We start from the raw sequence: 17,392 nt of genomic DNA, 5'->3' as shown, positions 1-17,392 counted from the left end.
CCAGTGGAAATCTTTTGTGTATCTCTTTGCCAGATCATGCCAAGGACAATCAGTGCTCTCTTCATTACTGGAAATGGAGTCTTTAGCATCTTTGAATCTAATCACATTAGAAAGTCAATTCCAGAAACCCCAAAACCAATTCAGAATACTCATCAAAATTCTGTTCCCCTAGAAACACTTCTGGCACCAAATCTGTATTAGTCTGGGTTTTCCATAGATATATATGGAATTGGCTCACACAATTACGGAGGCTGACAAGTCCCATGTTCTGCAGTTGAATCAGCAAACTGGTGACTCAGGAGATCTGATGGCATAGTTTCAGTTCAAAGGATGGCAAACTCAAGAACCAGGAAAATCCAATGTTTTAGTTCAAGCCTGAAGGCAGGAAGAAAACAATGCCCCAATTCAATGGAAGTCAGAAAGGAAGGAAGAATTCTCTCTTATTCAGGAAAGGGTCAGCCTTTTTGTTCTATATAGTCTTTCAAATGATTGGATGAGGCCCTCCCAAACTAGGGTAGGCAAACTGCTTTACTCAGTCTACCAATTTAAATATTTTCTCAGCCAAAACACCCTCACAGAAACACCCCAAATAATGTTTGACCAAATATCTGTGTACCTGGTAGCCCAGTCAACTGGACACATAAAATTAACTATCACACCATCTGTATGTACTCAAGGTATGGTTAGGATTTAGAGGAAAGAACTAAGTTATCCATTGCATTAATTTAATGATAATTTTAATGTTAATTTCATTATTATTTGATTTTAATTTGTAATTATATTTTAGCTTTACATCATAAATATAAAGAGTTTATATGTAGTTATGAATTTATACATATTTAACTAACATTCTAATTAAATTAAATTTCATTTTCTAAACTGGAGGCATAAAAAAAAAATTTTTCCATTTAACACTGGCCACAAGTTACACAAGCAAGATTGAGAAACCATACTACATGGAACGATAGCTGCTATTTCCAAGGCAATAATTTAATAAAGTCCAGATATTGTTTGGTGGGCAATTTTGGTGTTGAGTATAGGATTTATTTTGTCCTTAATTTAATTGAACGCCATTGCTGTAATGATTTTTGAGATCCTAGCTAGCTTTCACTGCACTACTCTATTTTTGCACTATAGAATGAGTTGAGAAAAGCAGCATCCCAGATCTTGTCAGTTTGTGTCACAGCTTTAGTATTCCATAAACAAGCTAATATTGGTGACAATGTTATGAGAGACCTTTATCATGTGCGCATAATGTGGGCCATCTGGTTGTGATAGTCATCATACAATAAATTTGGTTTAACTAATATTTAGATAATTTCTGGAAGTTTTATCTTCACAAGCTGCTTAAATTTTGCTTCCCATATCCATGTAAATTTTAGAAAACAGAAGTGTACAAAATTTTTGAGATACACTAGATTATTATTTTAAAAATAAAAAGTATATCCATCTTAAAACCTTTTCTAAACACTCTCATTGTCACCATTCCCACTTATGACATATTAATTGATGGAGTTAGAACTATATGGCCCACGTTTCAGAGGTAGTGTGATATTGTAAGACTACTTGGAAATGCTTGTGGAGAATCATTTCCCACCAGTCCCCATTTACTCATGTTCCATTGTGTGACGCCTCCAACACCACCTCCTTTGTGGAAACATTCTCTCTCAATTTTGTACTTGGAAATAATTTTTCCTCCCCTGACTCTGAATGGAAACTGACACTTTCTCAAAGTAATGCCTATCATTTAGCAAACCTTTATTTATGCATTTATTTTACACATCAGAATACCCTTGAAATAACAGACTTCTCTTTACCAAAAGGTTTCATACACTCCTAAAAGTCATTGCTGATAGGAATGGTACAACCATTTTGGAAGGCACTTTGACAGTTTCATACAAACTGAATATATTTTTACCACACAATCTAGCAATCACATTCCTTTATATTTACTCAAAAGAGTTATAAGCATTCCTATATATAACTCTGTGCATAGTCCTTTATAGCAGCTTTAATTGTAATTGACAGGACTTGGAGGCATCCAAGATGTCTTTCAGTAGGTGAATGGATAAAGTGGATAAAAATGCATATACTAAGTGAAAGAAGCCAATCTGAAAATGCTACAATGTAATCTCAACTATTACTACACTCTGGAAAAGGCAAAACTATGGAGTCAATTAGAAGATCAATGGCTGCCAGAGGTGTGGGTAATAGAGATAAATAGGCAGAATAGGGGATTTTAGGGCAGAGAAAGTACTCTGTATGATATGTCCTTATACATTTGTCCAAAACCATAGATATACAACACCAAGAGTGAATCCGAAGGTAAACTATGGGCTTTGGGTGATTATGAGGTGTCAATGTAGATTCATCCTTGGTTAAAAAAATAACCCTACTATTATGGTGAGTGATATTGATAATGGGGAAGGCTATGAGTATATGAGGGGAGAGGGCATATGGGAAATTTCTATCTTTTTCTCTCAATTTTGTTGTAAACCAAAAACTGCTCTCAAGTAATTGAAGTCTTTTTTTAAAAATCTCTGGGAAAAGTCAATCAGCTGTCTTTACAGGAAAATGCAGAGATCTGATGTGTGGTATTATGGATTTGTTTTTTGTCTGTGGCTAAAATCTGTTGTGACCAGGGTTTTGTAAAAATTTATTCAACAATATTTATTTTATATATGTATATATCAGTTGAAATGCCTTAATGATAACAATTCTTTAATGAGGGACATGATTTTCTCTCACTTATTGGGCTCCTATTTATGTTGCACAACATCTGACTGGCTCACTTAATATGCAGGTAGTATGTTCTAAGATGTCAAGTCCCTTTGCCAGGCCCTGACCTGCACTTAAGAAACTAACATCCTATTTCTGGCTCTATCTGCTACTATTTAAGGAAATTTTGCTTTTCAGTTCACTTTGCCTACCTCCACCTCTAATATTCAAATAATAAGCATATATCTATGTAAAAAAATTACAAAGTGTTTTTCATATTTATGATTTCATTTAATTTTCACATCTATCCTGGAAGAAGGCCTTATTGTCATGCAAATGTTACAGATGAAGAAACTGAATCTCAATGACTGTATATATTTCCTAAGGTCTCTGGGGCTTGACCACAGCTCTTTCTACTATACTCCATTGCCTTATAACAAGAATTCTAGGCAACTGTGTGGCTGCAATTTGAATAAATTAAAAAGAAAGTGTTAAATGCTTATATATCAAACTTATTTCCAGTAAATCATATATTCAAAAAGCTTCTACCAAATATAGAATATTGTGAATAGCTATTATAAACACAAGGAATACAAAGAATAAATATAATCATGGTTTTAAGGGGCTTAAAATTAAGTGAATGCAATCAACATATGGACCCAAATATAAGTGACTGACATATATATATATATATTTTTTTTTTTTTATTTTTTTAAAATAGTCAACCTGTGAAATGATGATAAGAAAACCTATACATACCCAGGGTAAGAACACAACAGTGTTTATATTTGGACAATGGACAGGGACAGGATAGAAAAAACTGATGCTATTAGGGCTCTGCCAGAAACTTACAGTGGGTGGAAACTATGCATTTTATTATCATATGTCACATGGAATTAGATACTGGGGACTACAACAATCGTAGGTTTGAGAGAGAATGAGTGTGGATATTATGTATTCGGGAAGATATAATGCAAGAATGGAGGAATTTCCATACTGGGTCAGGAAAGGTGATCCTATAATTTTTAACATCTGCATAATTCCCCTGCTTTCAACACAAGAGTGTTCTTTCCTCATACATGCACCTGTTATTTTCATAATGTCTTGTCAACCCAAAGTACAGCAAATAATATATTTAAAAATGTTACATCGTCCCATCTGAATACAAATCTCCAATTGAGAACATCACAAGGGCAAGCAGAGAACCATCCCCATAGTCTAAGCACTTCTCCTCGTGTGTGCTGATTTTTATATTTTCATGAACATTGTTGATATTCTCAGGGAAGATAGCAATGGTTATTTTTCTGTATTTTATTTAGATATCCCTTGAGCCAATAGAATTTCTTCTTTAAAAATAACAGACATAATATTCAGAGCTTGAAATATTAAGTTAAATATATTGATCTATAACACATGATGAATCAGATATGCAAGCCAAGATAATTCATTTCTATTTAATAAATGTAATAAGCTTTACAATCTCTCTTGCACAACATTCTTAGACATTTTGACAATTTTTAGGCTCCAAGGATTAGCTACTTAATATTCTTCACTTACTGAAGTAAAACAGGCAAATTTTGCCTGAAGTTAATTTTCACATTTCATTGGGAGAAAAGTTATCTCCTCATCAGTGTTCACATTTAACCTGCTGCAGCTAATTTTTAGCAAATACTAGTCAGGGAAAATGTCATCTATTTAATCAATGCCCAATTCAGTATCTCAAATATATGCATTATAGGTCCAACAAAAATTCTAAATAAAAAATATATATATTTAAAGGGCCCAAATTATAGAAATCCTCTATTTTCCAATTATTCCCTTAGCTCTACAGCTAACCAGGCCTTTTTCTGGCATGTTGAGTGAGTTCACAAGATTATACAGCAAATGCATACTGGATCAGGCAATGCAAAGGCAAACCAACCTGCCATCCAGTCCTCCGATGTGTATTCAGCCATCCTCTGTAAAGCAGCAGGTTGTTTTGCACTATTATTAGTGGGGTGGGAGCAGTCATTTTTACTAGTAAGTTTCCTGGCAAAATGGAACACTGCTCAGTATTTTTAATGGAAATTATCACCATATCAGGGCTAGTCATCAAAAATAGCATCTATAGCAGGAGCATTGACCAAACAGAACAGACACCAACCTGAACTATACCAGTTAACTGGCTGAACAAACCTAAGCTTACCCAGAGGCAGGATGGAGCTTCAGTAGCCAGATGCCTGAATTGTTCAGCAAGTTACCTTCAAGATGACAAACTGATCAGACACGTGTATTTTTATTCTCTCCCACAACCCCACTAAAATACAGAGTAAGAACATTTTTTAACCAAAAACATAAATTTACTGAGAGTAGAGGAAACAGAAGAGGCAGCAATAACATTTGGAAGCTGTAAAGTAGATACATGAATGATAGTAGGCCCAAAAGAGCCAACTCCCAAGCAACATTGAGGAAACAGATTTGGTCGGTAGAATCTGAAAAAGATATAGAAATAGGCATCATCTATCACCTCTAGTAAAAGGGTATAGAAGAGGGTCAACAAAAGGACTAGACAGTAGCTGTAACATTCCATGTTTCCTTCCTCCACTCCAGACCAATAGGTGTTTATCTCTTTCATACATCAATATGACACAGAAGGCATATTCTGGAAAGAATCTCTGGACTGGGGAATGCCAGTCACATTTGAGAGCAGGAGTTCTTATTATTCTGAAAGAAAGAAGATTGACAAATACATAGCTACCTATCTATATATCTCCTCATCTATTTACCTATAATGAATGTTGAGATCTACACGCTACCCCCAGGCTGTTCCTCCCATTTGGTTCCCAGAATTCTTGCAGCCAAGGCATCACTCTACAGCAGGATATTGGAAGAAGCTTTCTGCAGATGTGCCTAGCTTAAGAGAAAACAAATACAATTAAAGGGAGCCTGATAGATATGACATCTCTGGCCTACATGCTTGAGTCTTTCCCCATTTGGGCATATAGTAGTACTATACCTCTTAGCTCCTTGTCATTAGGGATGGTCATGTGACTAGGTTTGCTGTGGGGAACATGGTTCCCCTTTAGGTTTACCTTTTATTTTTATTATGTTGGGGTCAAAGAATTTATTTTCTTTATGTTAAAATAACTTATTAATTGTTGATATTTGCCTTGTATCCTGATATGCAATCTCTTTAGTAAATGCATTTTGTGTGCTTTAAAAGAGTGTTTGTGCATTATGTGCTCTATCATTGCTGCATGATATTATCTATGAATCTACGTACCTGCCTATCTATCTACCTACCTATCTACCTGCCTACCTACCTATATATCTATCCATATTTATTAGATCAAGCTTGTAAATGTTTACATTTGGAGGTAGTATAAAAGCAACACTCCTTTATTCTTCTCTTGAGGTCAGTACCAATTAAAATATAAGCATAAGTCTCAAACAAGTAAAAATAAAAATGTTAGCTTTTTACTGTTAAACTGAAGAATGTGCTTGTATATGACATCTAATATTGCACCCAAGAACTGCCATCAAGTCAGAAGAATAGCTAGAAAACTACATGCCTTCCCTGCAGGAAAGTTGGCCTCAGTTTACACCATGGTGAAGTACAAGGAAGAAGGCATCTTCACCGTGGGTAGGCAAATTCAAAAGAGGGTGAGAAATCACAAAGCTCAGCATGTTGGTTCTTTCTTCCCAACTTACTAACCAAAGCAGTGTGCTCTCTTTCCATGTGAGAGCGTGGATGAGGTAGGACAAGAAGATGGGACAAGTGTACTAGAAGCATGCAGGAGGCAATGGAGTCCTTTCCTTTCCCCACAGACTGCGGATGCCAAGTCACCCAGATCTACACTGGCTTTCATCTGCTTGAGCCATCAGTTACTGAGACAGTGGGGTCAAAATCCCCCACTGACGGTGGATGTGTGCATTTAATTCACTTTATCCAAATAGTTTTCATTATTAAATATTTACTTTTTAGAACATGCTAAAGGTAAATTAGGCTCAGAACTGTTGTACATAGGCACTAAATTATTTCTATTATATAATGACCTTCTTTATCTTTTTAATACCTAAAACCCATTTTATATTTTATTAATATAAAGACATCAGCTTTCTTTTGGATATTATTTGCCTGAAATATATTTTTTCAAACATCTCTTACCTTTTGTATCTTTATATTTTGGTGTACTGCTAGAGTTTTTAAAAATCCAAACTGAATGTCTGTTTTCTAATTTAATTTAATTCATTTTCTTTAGCGACAACTAAATTATTTACATAATGATCTAACTTCTTATTTTGTGCTTTCTCTTTATGAGGCATTTTTGTCTGTGCATTTGTTCTTGCTGCATTTTTATTGGTTTTCATTAATCTCCTTTACACCTCAGTGGATTAGGAATGTATACATTTCATATTCTTCAAATGCTTAGCCTTGAATTTTTAATATTCATTTAAATAAACTGTTATATTGACTAAATCTAAAGTTAATATTTATAAATTCTTCCTTATACAAATATTTTAGGATGTTTTAGCAATTATTTTCAACTATTTTAATTAGTCTTATTTTTTAACCCCCCAAGTTAATCACTTTGTTGTTGTTTTCAGTCAACACACCTAAATTCAGTAACCTAAATATCTGCTAACTGCTTTGATCACTATTATAACATTCATCACACTCCTTTATTTAGACTCAATTTCTTGCCCTTTTACTTATAATCTTTATTAAAATTCTTTTAGGGGGGTTTTGGGGGAATGCTAAACGCATTGACTCTTTGTGAGAATACTTTTTACACCTTTATTTCTTGCACATAGTTTAACACTACAGAATTCTAGATTCTTTCAAGTTCAGAATAAATTATTTTATTTTCTATTATTGCTCTTGAAAATTAATTTTATATTTCCTTCTGTTAAGGACAACTGACCTTTTTCTGGATGCTTTAAATTTTTTTTCTTTGTCTTTGGTACCTTAGAATGTTACTACCATGTGTTTAGATATAGATAACATTTTATTATTTTATTTTTAATTATTTTTAAGCCCATATTATTACAAACTTAAACAAGATATAACAAATATCTTGTGATTTTTATTACATAAGTAGTATGGTTTGATAAGTCTTATACATTTTAAAAATAATTTTTAGAGTCAATTAGAATTGTTCCAAATTACCTGTAAATTCTTATAATTAAGGACTATACTATATAACTGAGGACTATAGTATATTTAATAAATATACTTTTAATATTTGGTAATAGTTATCAGTGGTGCAAAAAAAGACCTTTCAAAGTTTCTATTTTAAAATTAACTGTTGAGGAAATTTCACAATGATGGATCAAAACACACACACACACACACACCAGTATTATTATCATAAAATTACTTAAAATCATTTGGCATTTTTTGGCCTACCCGGTTTGCTCAGTGGTTAGAGCATCGATATGCAGACTGAAGGGTCCTGGGTTTGAGTCTGGCCAAGGGCACGCACCTCAGTTGCAGGCTCGATCCCTGGCCCTGGCCCTGGCTGGGGCGCATGCTGGAGGAAACCAATCGATGTTTCTCTCTCACATTAGTGTCTCTCTCTCTCCCTTTCCCTTCCACTCTCCCTGTAAAGCAATGGAAAAATTTCCTCGGGTGATGATAAAAAATAAAAATAAAATAATAAAATAATTTGGCATTTTCAATATGTCTGTTTGCTTTCTAAAGTCTTCAAAAATCAAATAAAGCAAATAGGGAAAAGACCTAAATGATCATTATGGAATAAAATACAGCAACAGGAACTGGCAAGATATAAAAATAATATTCTCTCTGTGCTAAAACTCAATAGCTGCCAAAATCTATTCATCATTAATTATTGGATAGTCACTGATAATTCATTTGATGCAGTAACAAATAAATGATAATGATCCCCAACATTACCCAGAGATGAAATTCACAATAAATCATACTACTTTAAAGTAAGCTTTGGTTTATAGTCATAATTTTTCATTAATCTTTTAATTCATTGTTTAACTTAATACCAGCGAAAATTACTTCATTACTCATATAATTTGTTGAAAAGGACTATCATCGCTATAAAAAGTCAGCCAATGGGACTGTAATTAAATCTCAAGCCCCTGTCCCACAGAGAATGGAAGAGACTGTCATGAGAACAGCCTCATTTATTAGACTCTAAAAATCAAGTAGAAAATCCTAGAGATGACCTTCAGTTAGGGTGTTCATGAGGATATAGAATTATCAGGGACCTTGTCTTTTCAACCATACAGTCAGCCACTCTGCTATTGTTATTGGGTTATGGAAGTTCCCATGGAAAACTGAAAAATCCAAAATAACAACAGTTTTCAGGATATATTCTGGAGTCACGGGACTCAACATTGTAGGCACACCTATCAATCATATTTCCTAAGAGATAGGATCTAACTGAATTAGATGATAACACACACAAAAAAAAATTTATATAGCAACTTTATTCAGCAAGTACTTGCAAAGTTAATTTTCTCATAGGGATCTTTTTCATTACATCCACAAATTTTCTTCTCAGGTGTAAAATTTTAAGTTCACATCTAATTCTAATCTTTCATTCTAAATTCTGCATTGCTGAAATATATTTATGCCCTTATATTTTTAAAAAACTGAATTTGAGGAACTAAATATACATTTTTCCAAAGTAGACATACAAATGGCCAACAGGTGCATGGAAAGGTGCTGGACATCACTAGTCACCAGGGAAATGTAAATCAAAACCACAGTAAGATACCACCTCACATCTTTCAGAATGGCTGCCATCAAAAAGACAAATGATATGTTGGCGAGAATCTAGAGAAAAGGGAAACTTTTTGCACTGTTACTGGGAATGTAAATTGGTACAGGCACTATGGAAAACAGTATGAAAAGTTCTTAAAAAGGTAAAAATAAAACTACCATATAATTCAGCAATCTCTCTTCTGGGTATATAGCCAAAGGAAATGAAAATAGGATCTCCAAGAGATACTTACACTCCCATATTTATTGCAGCAGCATTATTCAAATTTGCCCCTATATGGAAACAGCCTAAGATTTTGTAAAAGCACAAATGGATAAGATGTAATATAAATACATACATATGTGTATGTGTGTGTGTGTGTGTATATATGTGTGTGTGTTTACATACACAATGAAATATTATTCAGCCATGAGAAAGAAAATCCTGCAACTGTAAAAATTTGGATGAACCTTGAGGGCATATGCTAAGAGAAATAATCAAACAGAGAAAGACAAATACTATATGATCTCATTTACACATGGAATTTAAAAATCTAAACACAGAAACAGATTATAGTGGTGGTTACCAGGGGCTGACAAGTGGGGTAAATAGGGAGACATTGGTCAAAGAGTACAAACTTCTAGTTATCAGATACATAAGTTTTTTGGATCTAATATACAACATGGTGATTATAGCTCATACTGTATTATATACCTGAACATCACTAAGAGATTGATCTTAAATGTTCTCACCACAAAAAAAGATGTTGTAATTATGTGGCATAATGGAAACATTACCTAAAACTGTGGTGGTGATTATTTTACAATGTATATATGTGTATTAAAATCATCATGTTGCACACCTTAAAAATTACACTATGCTATAAGTCAATTATATCTCAATAAGGCTGGGGAAAAAAGAAAAGAGAAAAAACTGAATTAAAGAAACATATTTATAAATTTATAATTCTCTGTCCTTGATTAAAAATCAATTTATTCATTCACCTAATTATTACTAAATGCTAACTAGGTGAATACAGAAATTGATGAGGGATTCCCTAACTTCAAAGAAAGACAGCCATACACTATCAGAGTTCAAAGAACTGTAAAGATCATGGAAATATGTTTGAGTATGTGTGTGTATAAAATTATATTAAAACCCATTTTCCTGTACCAATTAAATGTCTACTTTTTTTTTTCAGGGCAAAATTGCTTTTATTTGAAACAGTAGAAAATGTTTTTTTGGATTTCCAGTGGGGTTTTGTATTTATTTGTTTTCTAGGTTATTTGAAATTCCACCATGCTGTACCAGCTTCTGAGACTTTAATATAATCAGAATCACACTTCAGATGCATTTTAATAATTTAAGTTCTGAGGCCTTAACCCCAGAGCATCTTATTCTTTAGGTCTGAGTGAAACCAAGGAAAAATGCATATTCCTTGGTTTCACTCAGACTTAAATATCTACTTTTTGAATATTTTTAATAAATGGATACAGAGGAAACCATCAACAAAAGGAAAAGACAACCCACTGAATGGAAGAACATATTCACCAGTGATACATCTAATAAGGGGTTAATACTCAAAATTTGTAAAGAACTTAGACAACTCAACACCAAAAGAAAACAATCTAATTAAAATATGGACAAAGGTCCTGAATAGACACTTCTCCAAAGAGGACAACAGATGGTCAATTGACATATGAAAAGATGCTCAATGTCACTAATCATCAGAGAGATGCAAATTGAAACCACAATGAGGTATCACCTGACCTGTCAGAATGACTATATTCAGTCAACAAACAAGTGTTGGTGATGATGTGAAGAAAAGGGAACCCTTGTGCACTGCTGGTGGGAATGCAGAACGGTGCAGCCACTGTGCAAAACAGTATTAAGTTACCTCAAAAAATTAAAAATAGAACAACCGTCTTATGACTCATGGATTCCACTTTTGGGAATATATCTGAAGAAACCCGAAACACTGATTTGAAAGTATATGCACACCTATGTTCACTGAAGTATTATTTACAATAGCCAAGATTTAAAAGCAGCCGAAGCGCCCATCAGTAGATGAGTGGATAAAAGAGCTGTGGTATGTTTATGCAATTGACTACTACTTGGCTGTGAAAAAGAAAGAAATCTTACCTTTGTGACAGTGTGGCTGGACCTGGAGAGTGTTATGTTAAGTGAAGTAAGCCAGTCAGAGAAGGACAAGTACCATATGATTTCACTTATATGTGGAATCTAATGAACAAAATAAGCTAATAAACAAAATAGAAACAGACTCAGATCCCAAAAAAAAACAGACTGACAACTGTCAGATGGGAAGGGGGCTTGGGAGCTAGGTGATAAAAATGAAGGGATTAAGCCAACAAACAACACAGACACAAACAACAGTATGGTGATTGCTAGAGGGAAAGAAGAGTGGGGGAGGTAGGAGAGGGGAAAGGGGGCAAAAATGGTGATGGAAGGAGACTTGACTTGGGATGGTGAACACATAATATACAGATGATGTATTTTAGAATTGCACACCTGAAACCTATATAATTTTATTAACCAATGTCACCCCAATAAATTCAATTTTAAAAAAGAATACTGATCTACTGACCTCTGCCTAGGTTTCCCTGCCAAGTAAACTTATTTTTAGGGGGAAAAAAAGTGGATGCACTTAATTTTTTTAGTTCCCTACTAATGGACACTTAATGGCTATGATTTTTCTCTAAAAATGCACAGATTAACATTTTGTGAATATATATGAGCATATTTTCTTAATCTCATAGAACTGCTTCACATAGGTACAATTCTTGGGTCTAGGTAAACATACATTTTAAATAATATGTATATATTTTGCCCATTCCTTAAAAAAGGGTTCTATCCTTGCCAAAACTGTCTATCATCTGTTCTCTGCCCTGCATTTGTCAGCTGCACATCAGACAATTGACACCTCATCATTTGTAAGACTGTATTTATTGGCTTTCCAGTAAAGAAGACTTTCAATTTTTTATATATTATATATTTTTGTAAATTTTCATTTATTTTCTTTCATAGTTTTTCTATGGGGACATTGTAGTTTACAAATGGATTATGGGAACTCCATGTTAAAGACATTCCTTTGCTACAATGTACACTACATTATTTTCTCGATTTTTCCATTTGTCCCCTTAACGCTTTTTAATGATGTTCCATGTTATACAGAAGCTTTTCTTTATTATGAATTTAAAACTCTTCATTTTTTTTATATATTCTGCCTAAAAAATGCAATATGCTTTCCACCACCTAAACATAAATAAAAATATCACCCTATGTCTTTTGTTTGCTTCTTCATTATTTGTACTTAAATCTTTGGTCCCAGGAGCACTTAGAGATTCTTTGAAATAAAAATCTAGCTGATTTTCCAAATATTTAATCAATTAGCCAGCACTGTATTTTGACTAACTCTTCTCTCACTGAAAATGCTCTCATTTTAAAGTTCTGTAAAAAGGGAGTCATGTCTAATGTCATCCAGCCAATCTGTGGCAGAGCAGAGTTTGACTGCAAATTCAATGCTTTGATTGTGTAGTGGCAATAAGCATGGTTCTGGAATCAAAGAAAACACACCTGGGATTCAGCCACAGTATGTTACCTGGAGTAAATTACTTCTTCTGCACCTGTTCCTAATCTGTTGCATGAGGAAAAATAATTGTACCTAACTCATCCTACTGTTGTGAGAATGAGAGTCATTATTCAATGTATCCATTCAACAATATTCATTAAAAACATACTATGTAATAGGCATTTTTGTGGTGCCATAATTTTTAGAGGTAAATTATTTTTACTTCATTGAATTCAAATAATGACCTCTAGTCCTGCTTTTAACATTTAAATCTGCTCCATACTTTCACCACTGATAGAGAAGACACCTGGTAGTTTTGTGGACTCAAAGTATGAAGAGAAAAGCCTGAAAGTGCGTAGGATATATTTAGTCTCCAGCACAGTACCTGACACAGAGCCAGGAGTGGGTAAATTCTGTGAATGAGTGACCAAGCTAAAAAATTCTTGCTCATGCAATTTTCCGTATTAAAAATAGAAAACAAATCACCTATAAACATGGTCTTAGTTTAGTGAAACTAATAATGTTTAAAATACATATTTAGACAGAACAGAGACAAAGGGAGGAATACCCCAATTCCCAGCCTCAAGGAAAAGGCCAGCATATACATAACAAAAGAAGCTGCAATACTCAGACTCACCAAGCCATTTCCACTCATCATCAGGTACTCACCCACAGGAATTCTAACCCTGAATACTTCCAGTTGCTTGATTAATACACAAAACAAGCACATAATCAGGAATCCCAGATCAAGCAAGGAAAAAATTATTCCTAGTGAAACTCTCTGGGCAAACATAATTGACCTTCTTTACTCCCAAATTAAATACAGATTTCTTGGTGTCCAGCCAAGTGCCTGGAGTCAGCACAGCAGGTGATCACAACACAGGCTGGGTCCAGACTAGATTTGATGCCTGGCTCCACTGCTCACGTTATTCATGTTACTTAACCTCCCTGTGCCTCAGTTTCCTCATCCATAAAAGCAGGCATAATAACTGTGTCTAGCACATGGAACTGTTGTGAGAATTAAACAAGTTAATATCTGTGAAGTCCTTGGAACAGTACTGACACCATAGCAAATGCTCTGTAGATACTGCCAAATAAATTAATCCACAACAACACTTCCTTCGTGGAGCCTTCCCTCACCAAGTTGCATTCTTTTGCATATTTCATAGCACCAACCATCACGCATGTACCCAAGTTTTAATATTACATTAATTTTGCAATAACATGACTATCTTTCCTACCAGACTTCGTAAGCCACAAAAGGCAGAAATATGAATTTATTGGCATCTTTGTGTGTTACTATTATGCATAGAAAACATTATTCAAAGATTCATTTGTTTTTGCTTAATTTGTTAATCTAATAAATTCCCAAACTATTTTTTTCTTTATGGGTCTTTCTTTAAGCTTTGGTATAATTTACAAACTTAGTTAATTCCTTTAAGAAAACAATCATTGCATCAAATAATTGTGGGGCTCGCCTTCTCAGAATACTGATTTCTTAACAGATGTCAAAGCTAGGTTGTGATTTGATTAGAAACTGTAGCCCTGTCAGTCTCTTGAAGGGATCTTCAATCCTTTTTATACAAATCTTACCTCACGAGGCCATCCTCCTTAGCGCTATTACGTTAATTTATTAGTAACATCTTTCCCTCAGATGTCAAAATGACATCAGATTGAGTATGGAATATCCCCCCTGGCATTGCCTTGCAGGCATAAGATTTAACATCTTCCTACTTAAATATCATTACTCAGGAGATGGTATCACCTGAACCCAGACCAGTGCCTGGCTCATGAATGAGAGAAATGCCACCTCAGAAAGGTGTTAAAAAAATGTTATTCATGAATGCAATCCAGGAACCTCTTTACAGTGCTTTAAAAAAGCAAAGTAAATCCCTTAGAGCTCAAATTTATGTAGTAATCGTGGAAAAAAATTCTTTTAATTGCCTAGAGTCCTCATAACTCCTTGTTAAGCCCTAGCATAACAAGAAGTATAAAACCATGACTAAAATATTTACACTCTACTCCAGTCCCTATAAAAAATGAATCACTCGTTTATTCATCTTGCCTAATGACACGGAAGGGCAAAACATGTACCCAAACAATGAATAATAATGCAGGAGCTCAGACTGTAAAATCAATAGGGTAGATCAGTAGAGCAGCGCTTCGTTTTAATGCTCTGAATGCAATAGAACTCATCTTCTGAATTATATATATGTATTGACCTGATTACATAAATACTGACTTTGCCTTCTGTGAAGCTTTTTTCAGTCTCACTGTAATTACAATGTCAATATCTGTGGCTGTAGCAACATTAAATTTAAACTTAATTGTGACTGATAGTGGCACGTTATGAGATAATTCAGATAGTCACATGGTCTCAGAATATTGGTGGCACTAGATAATAAGTGATAAGTTAGTGATTCCCTAAGTATATTAAACTTAAGAAAATGATTATTTTATCCTCAATAATTTAGGAGCTAGTCTTCTGTACAGCTTGTCAAGTTTCATAACACACAGAAGTAATAACCAGGATGACTGGATCTTGGTCAATATTGCCCACTTTTGTTTTTTAAATCAAACACTTTATTCCTGACTTTAATCTCCAGGTCACCCTATTAAAAAAGTCTTTGATCTATTGACAAATGTCTACATCTCCATCTCTGAAGTTGTGTGTGTATATAAAGTATATCACTTAATATTAGTTATTATTCTTTGATATATTTCCAATAAGGATCCTGTTAAAAACAGCCTATTTAATTATTTCTCCTTATATTGTTTTATTTTCAAGAGAAAGGCTTTACATAGTTACTACAGTTGTTACATCTTCGGGACAAACAATGATGCCATAGCTCATGACATTTTAATTAAATTTCTTTACTTTTTTGCCAATCAATGACATTAGGGAAATATTCCAAATGCTTTAGAAACTGGGGGGGGGGTGCATTTCTCTTTGCTCTTATATTTCTGAGAACTCGCTCAAGGATCTGGACTCTCCAGTTTAAGAAGAGCAGAAGTACCTGTATCACGTTAATCATTTAGAGTTAGGTGAACACAGAGAATGCTATGGATAAACGATGGCGCCCACACTTGGGTTTAAGAGTATTTCTAGACAAATCATGGTAAGGTGGTCATGCATCATCCTGTGTTCTCTCATTTGCCTCTGCAGGGATGCCAGATGAGATGAACCTCAGTGATGTAAAGCAAATCCATCAGACAGATGGCGGTAACACCTTAGACACAACTGGAGCAGGATGTACAGCAGCAACTGAGGCAATGACATTTCCTCTGATGGGTGCGGTGATGTTACTGCCTGGGCTTTGGTAACAGAACCCTTCTGCTCTGATATATATGTCTTATTGAAGTCTGATTTCTCCCCTCTTCATCTGATTGGAATAAGAGATCTTTTTTAATATAACAGCTATATTTATAAAAAGGTATGTAACACTAACCTCTTAGAAAACAAGTTGGAAGGTTCACAAAGTATTTACAAATCATTGTTTAAAGGATAGGCTATTTGAAAACATGTCTCCTTCGAATCTAACTTAAATCATCTTAAATTCTAATGTATTAAACCTGCAAATACAGAAGTGACTTTAATTAAGAAAGATATAGTATATCTGTAATTTTATTGTCCTAAATTCCAAACCCCTTTCTTTCTAAAAGAACAGTATTTTGAACTGAAGATCTATTTGCAGGACAATGAAAACAGTACAGTGTGTTTCTTAAAATACTAGGATTAAGATTTCATTAAAGGAATCAAAATAAATAATGGCAAGTAGTATGCATGCATTTTCAAGAAATTCTTCCATTTTTGTAAGCTATAGAAAGAAACTACTGAACACCTATACATTATAGAGTAGATTGTTGAGGAACATTTCACATAATTTCATTGAAGATTTCTATCCACTGTAACTTAGCCACTGACTAACCTTGAAGCTGAGTATTTCGGTAGCGTCTGATCTGTATTCCATTATATTCAAAATGCAATATTTGGTATTGTGGCTCTGTTCCCACCTCTCTTTGACTACTGGATTTAGCTGTCTTACAAAGCACATCCCTACTCTAGGAATATCTCTAATAAAGCTGTTAATTATCTGGTGGAAAACTTTAAAGATTACTGATCATTTTCTTCTGGCAAAATGATATATCCTTCTATTTTCAAAATATTATTTGCTGTTTCTTTTTAAATCTTGATATTGAACAATTAACTATCTATATACATTTTTAAGGTTCTTATAAATATCTAAAGACATGTACAGAGAAGAGGGCATGCAACATTTTTGCTCTTTTCCTCTTTGCACATTAGCAGAACTGCTAATCCACAGTCCCTGATTTCCCAGCCATGATAAGATGCTTCAGTAGACAC

The 17,392-nt window shown here is 34.2% G+C and overlaps 1 protein-coding gene across 2 annotated transcripts in view; it reads left to right on the top strand.

The window, feature by feature from the left end:
- GPC5 (glypican 5) overlaps positions 1-17,135 on the top strand; it is a 1,126,386-nt gene extending 1,109,251 nt beyond the window's left edge. For both annotated transcript variants that reach the window (XM_081130889.1, XM_081130890.1), the window contains one exon: positions 16,193-17,135. In XM_081130889.1, the coding sequence (XP_080987015.1) occupies positions 16,193-16,350 (158 nt within the window). In that variant the 3' untranslated portion in view covers positions 16,351-17,135. The remainder of the gene's footprint in view (positions 1-16,192) is intronic.
- Positions 17,136-17,392: the final 257 nt, after the last annotated feature.

The sequence above is a fragment of the Miniopterus schreibersii genome (genome assembly GCF_964146895.1).
Source record: "Miniopterus schreibersii genome assembly, chromosome: 2".
NCBI classification, from domain to species: Eukaryota; Metazoa; Chordata; class Mammalia; order Chiroptera; family Miniopteridae; genus Miniopterus; species Miniopterus schreibersii.
The sequence above is the reverse complement of the archived record's forward strand: the minus strand, read 5'-3'. Positions and strand labels throughout refer to the sequence as shown.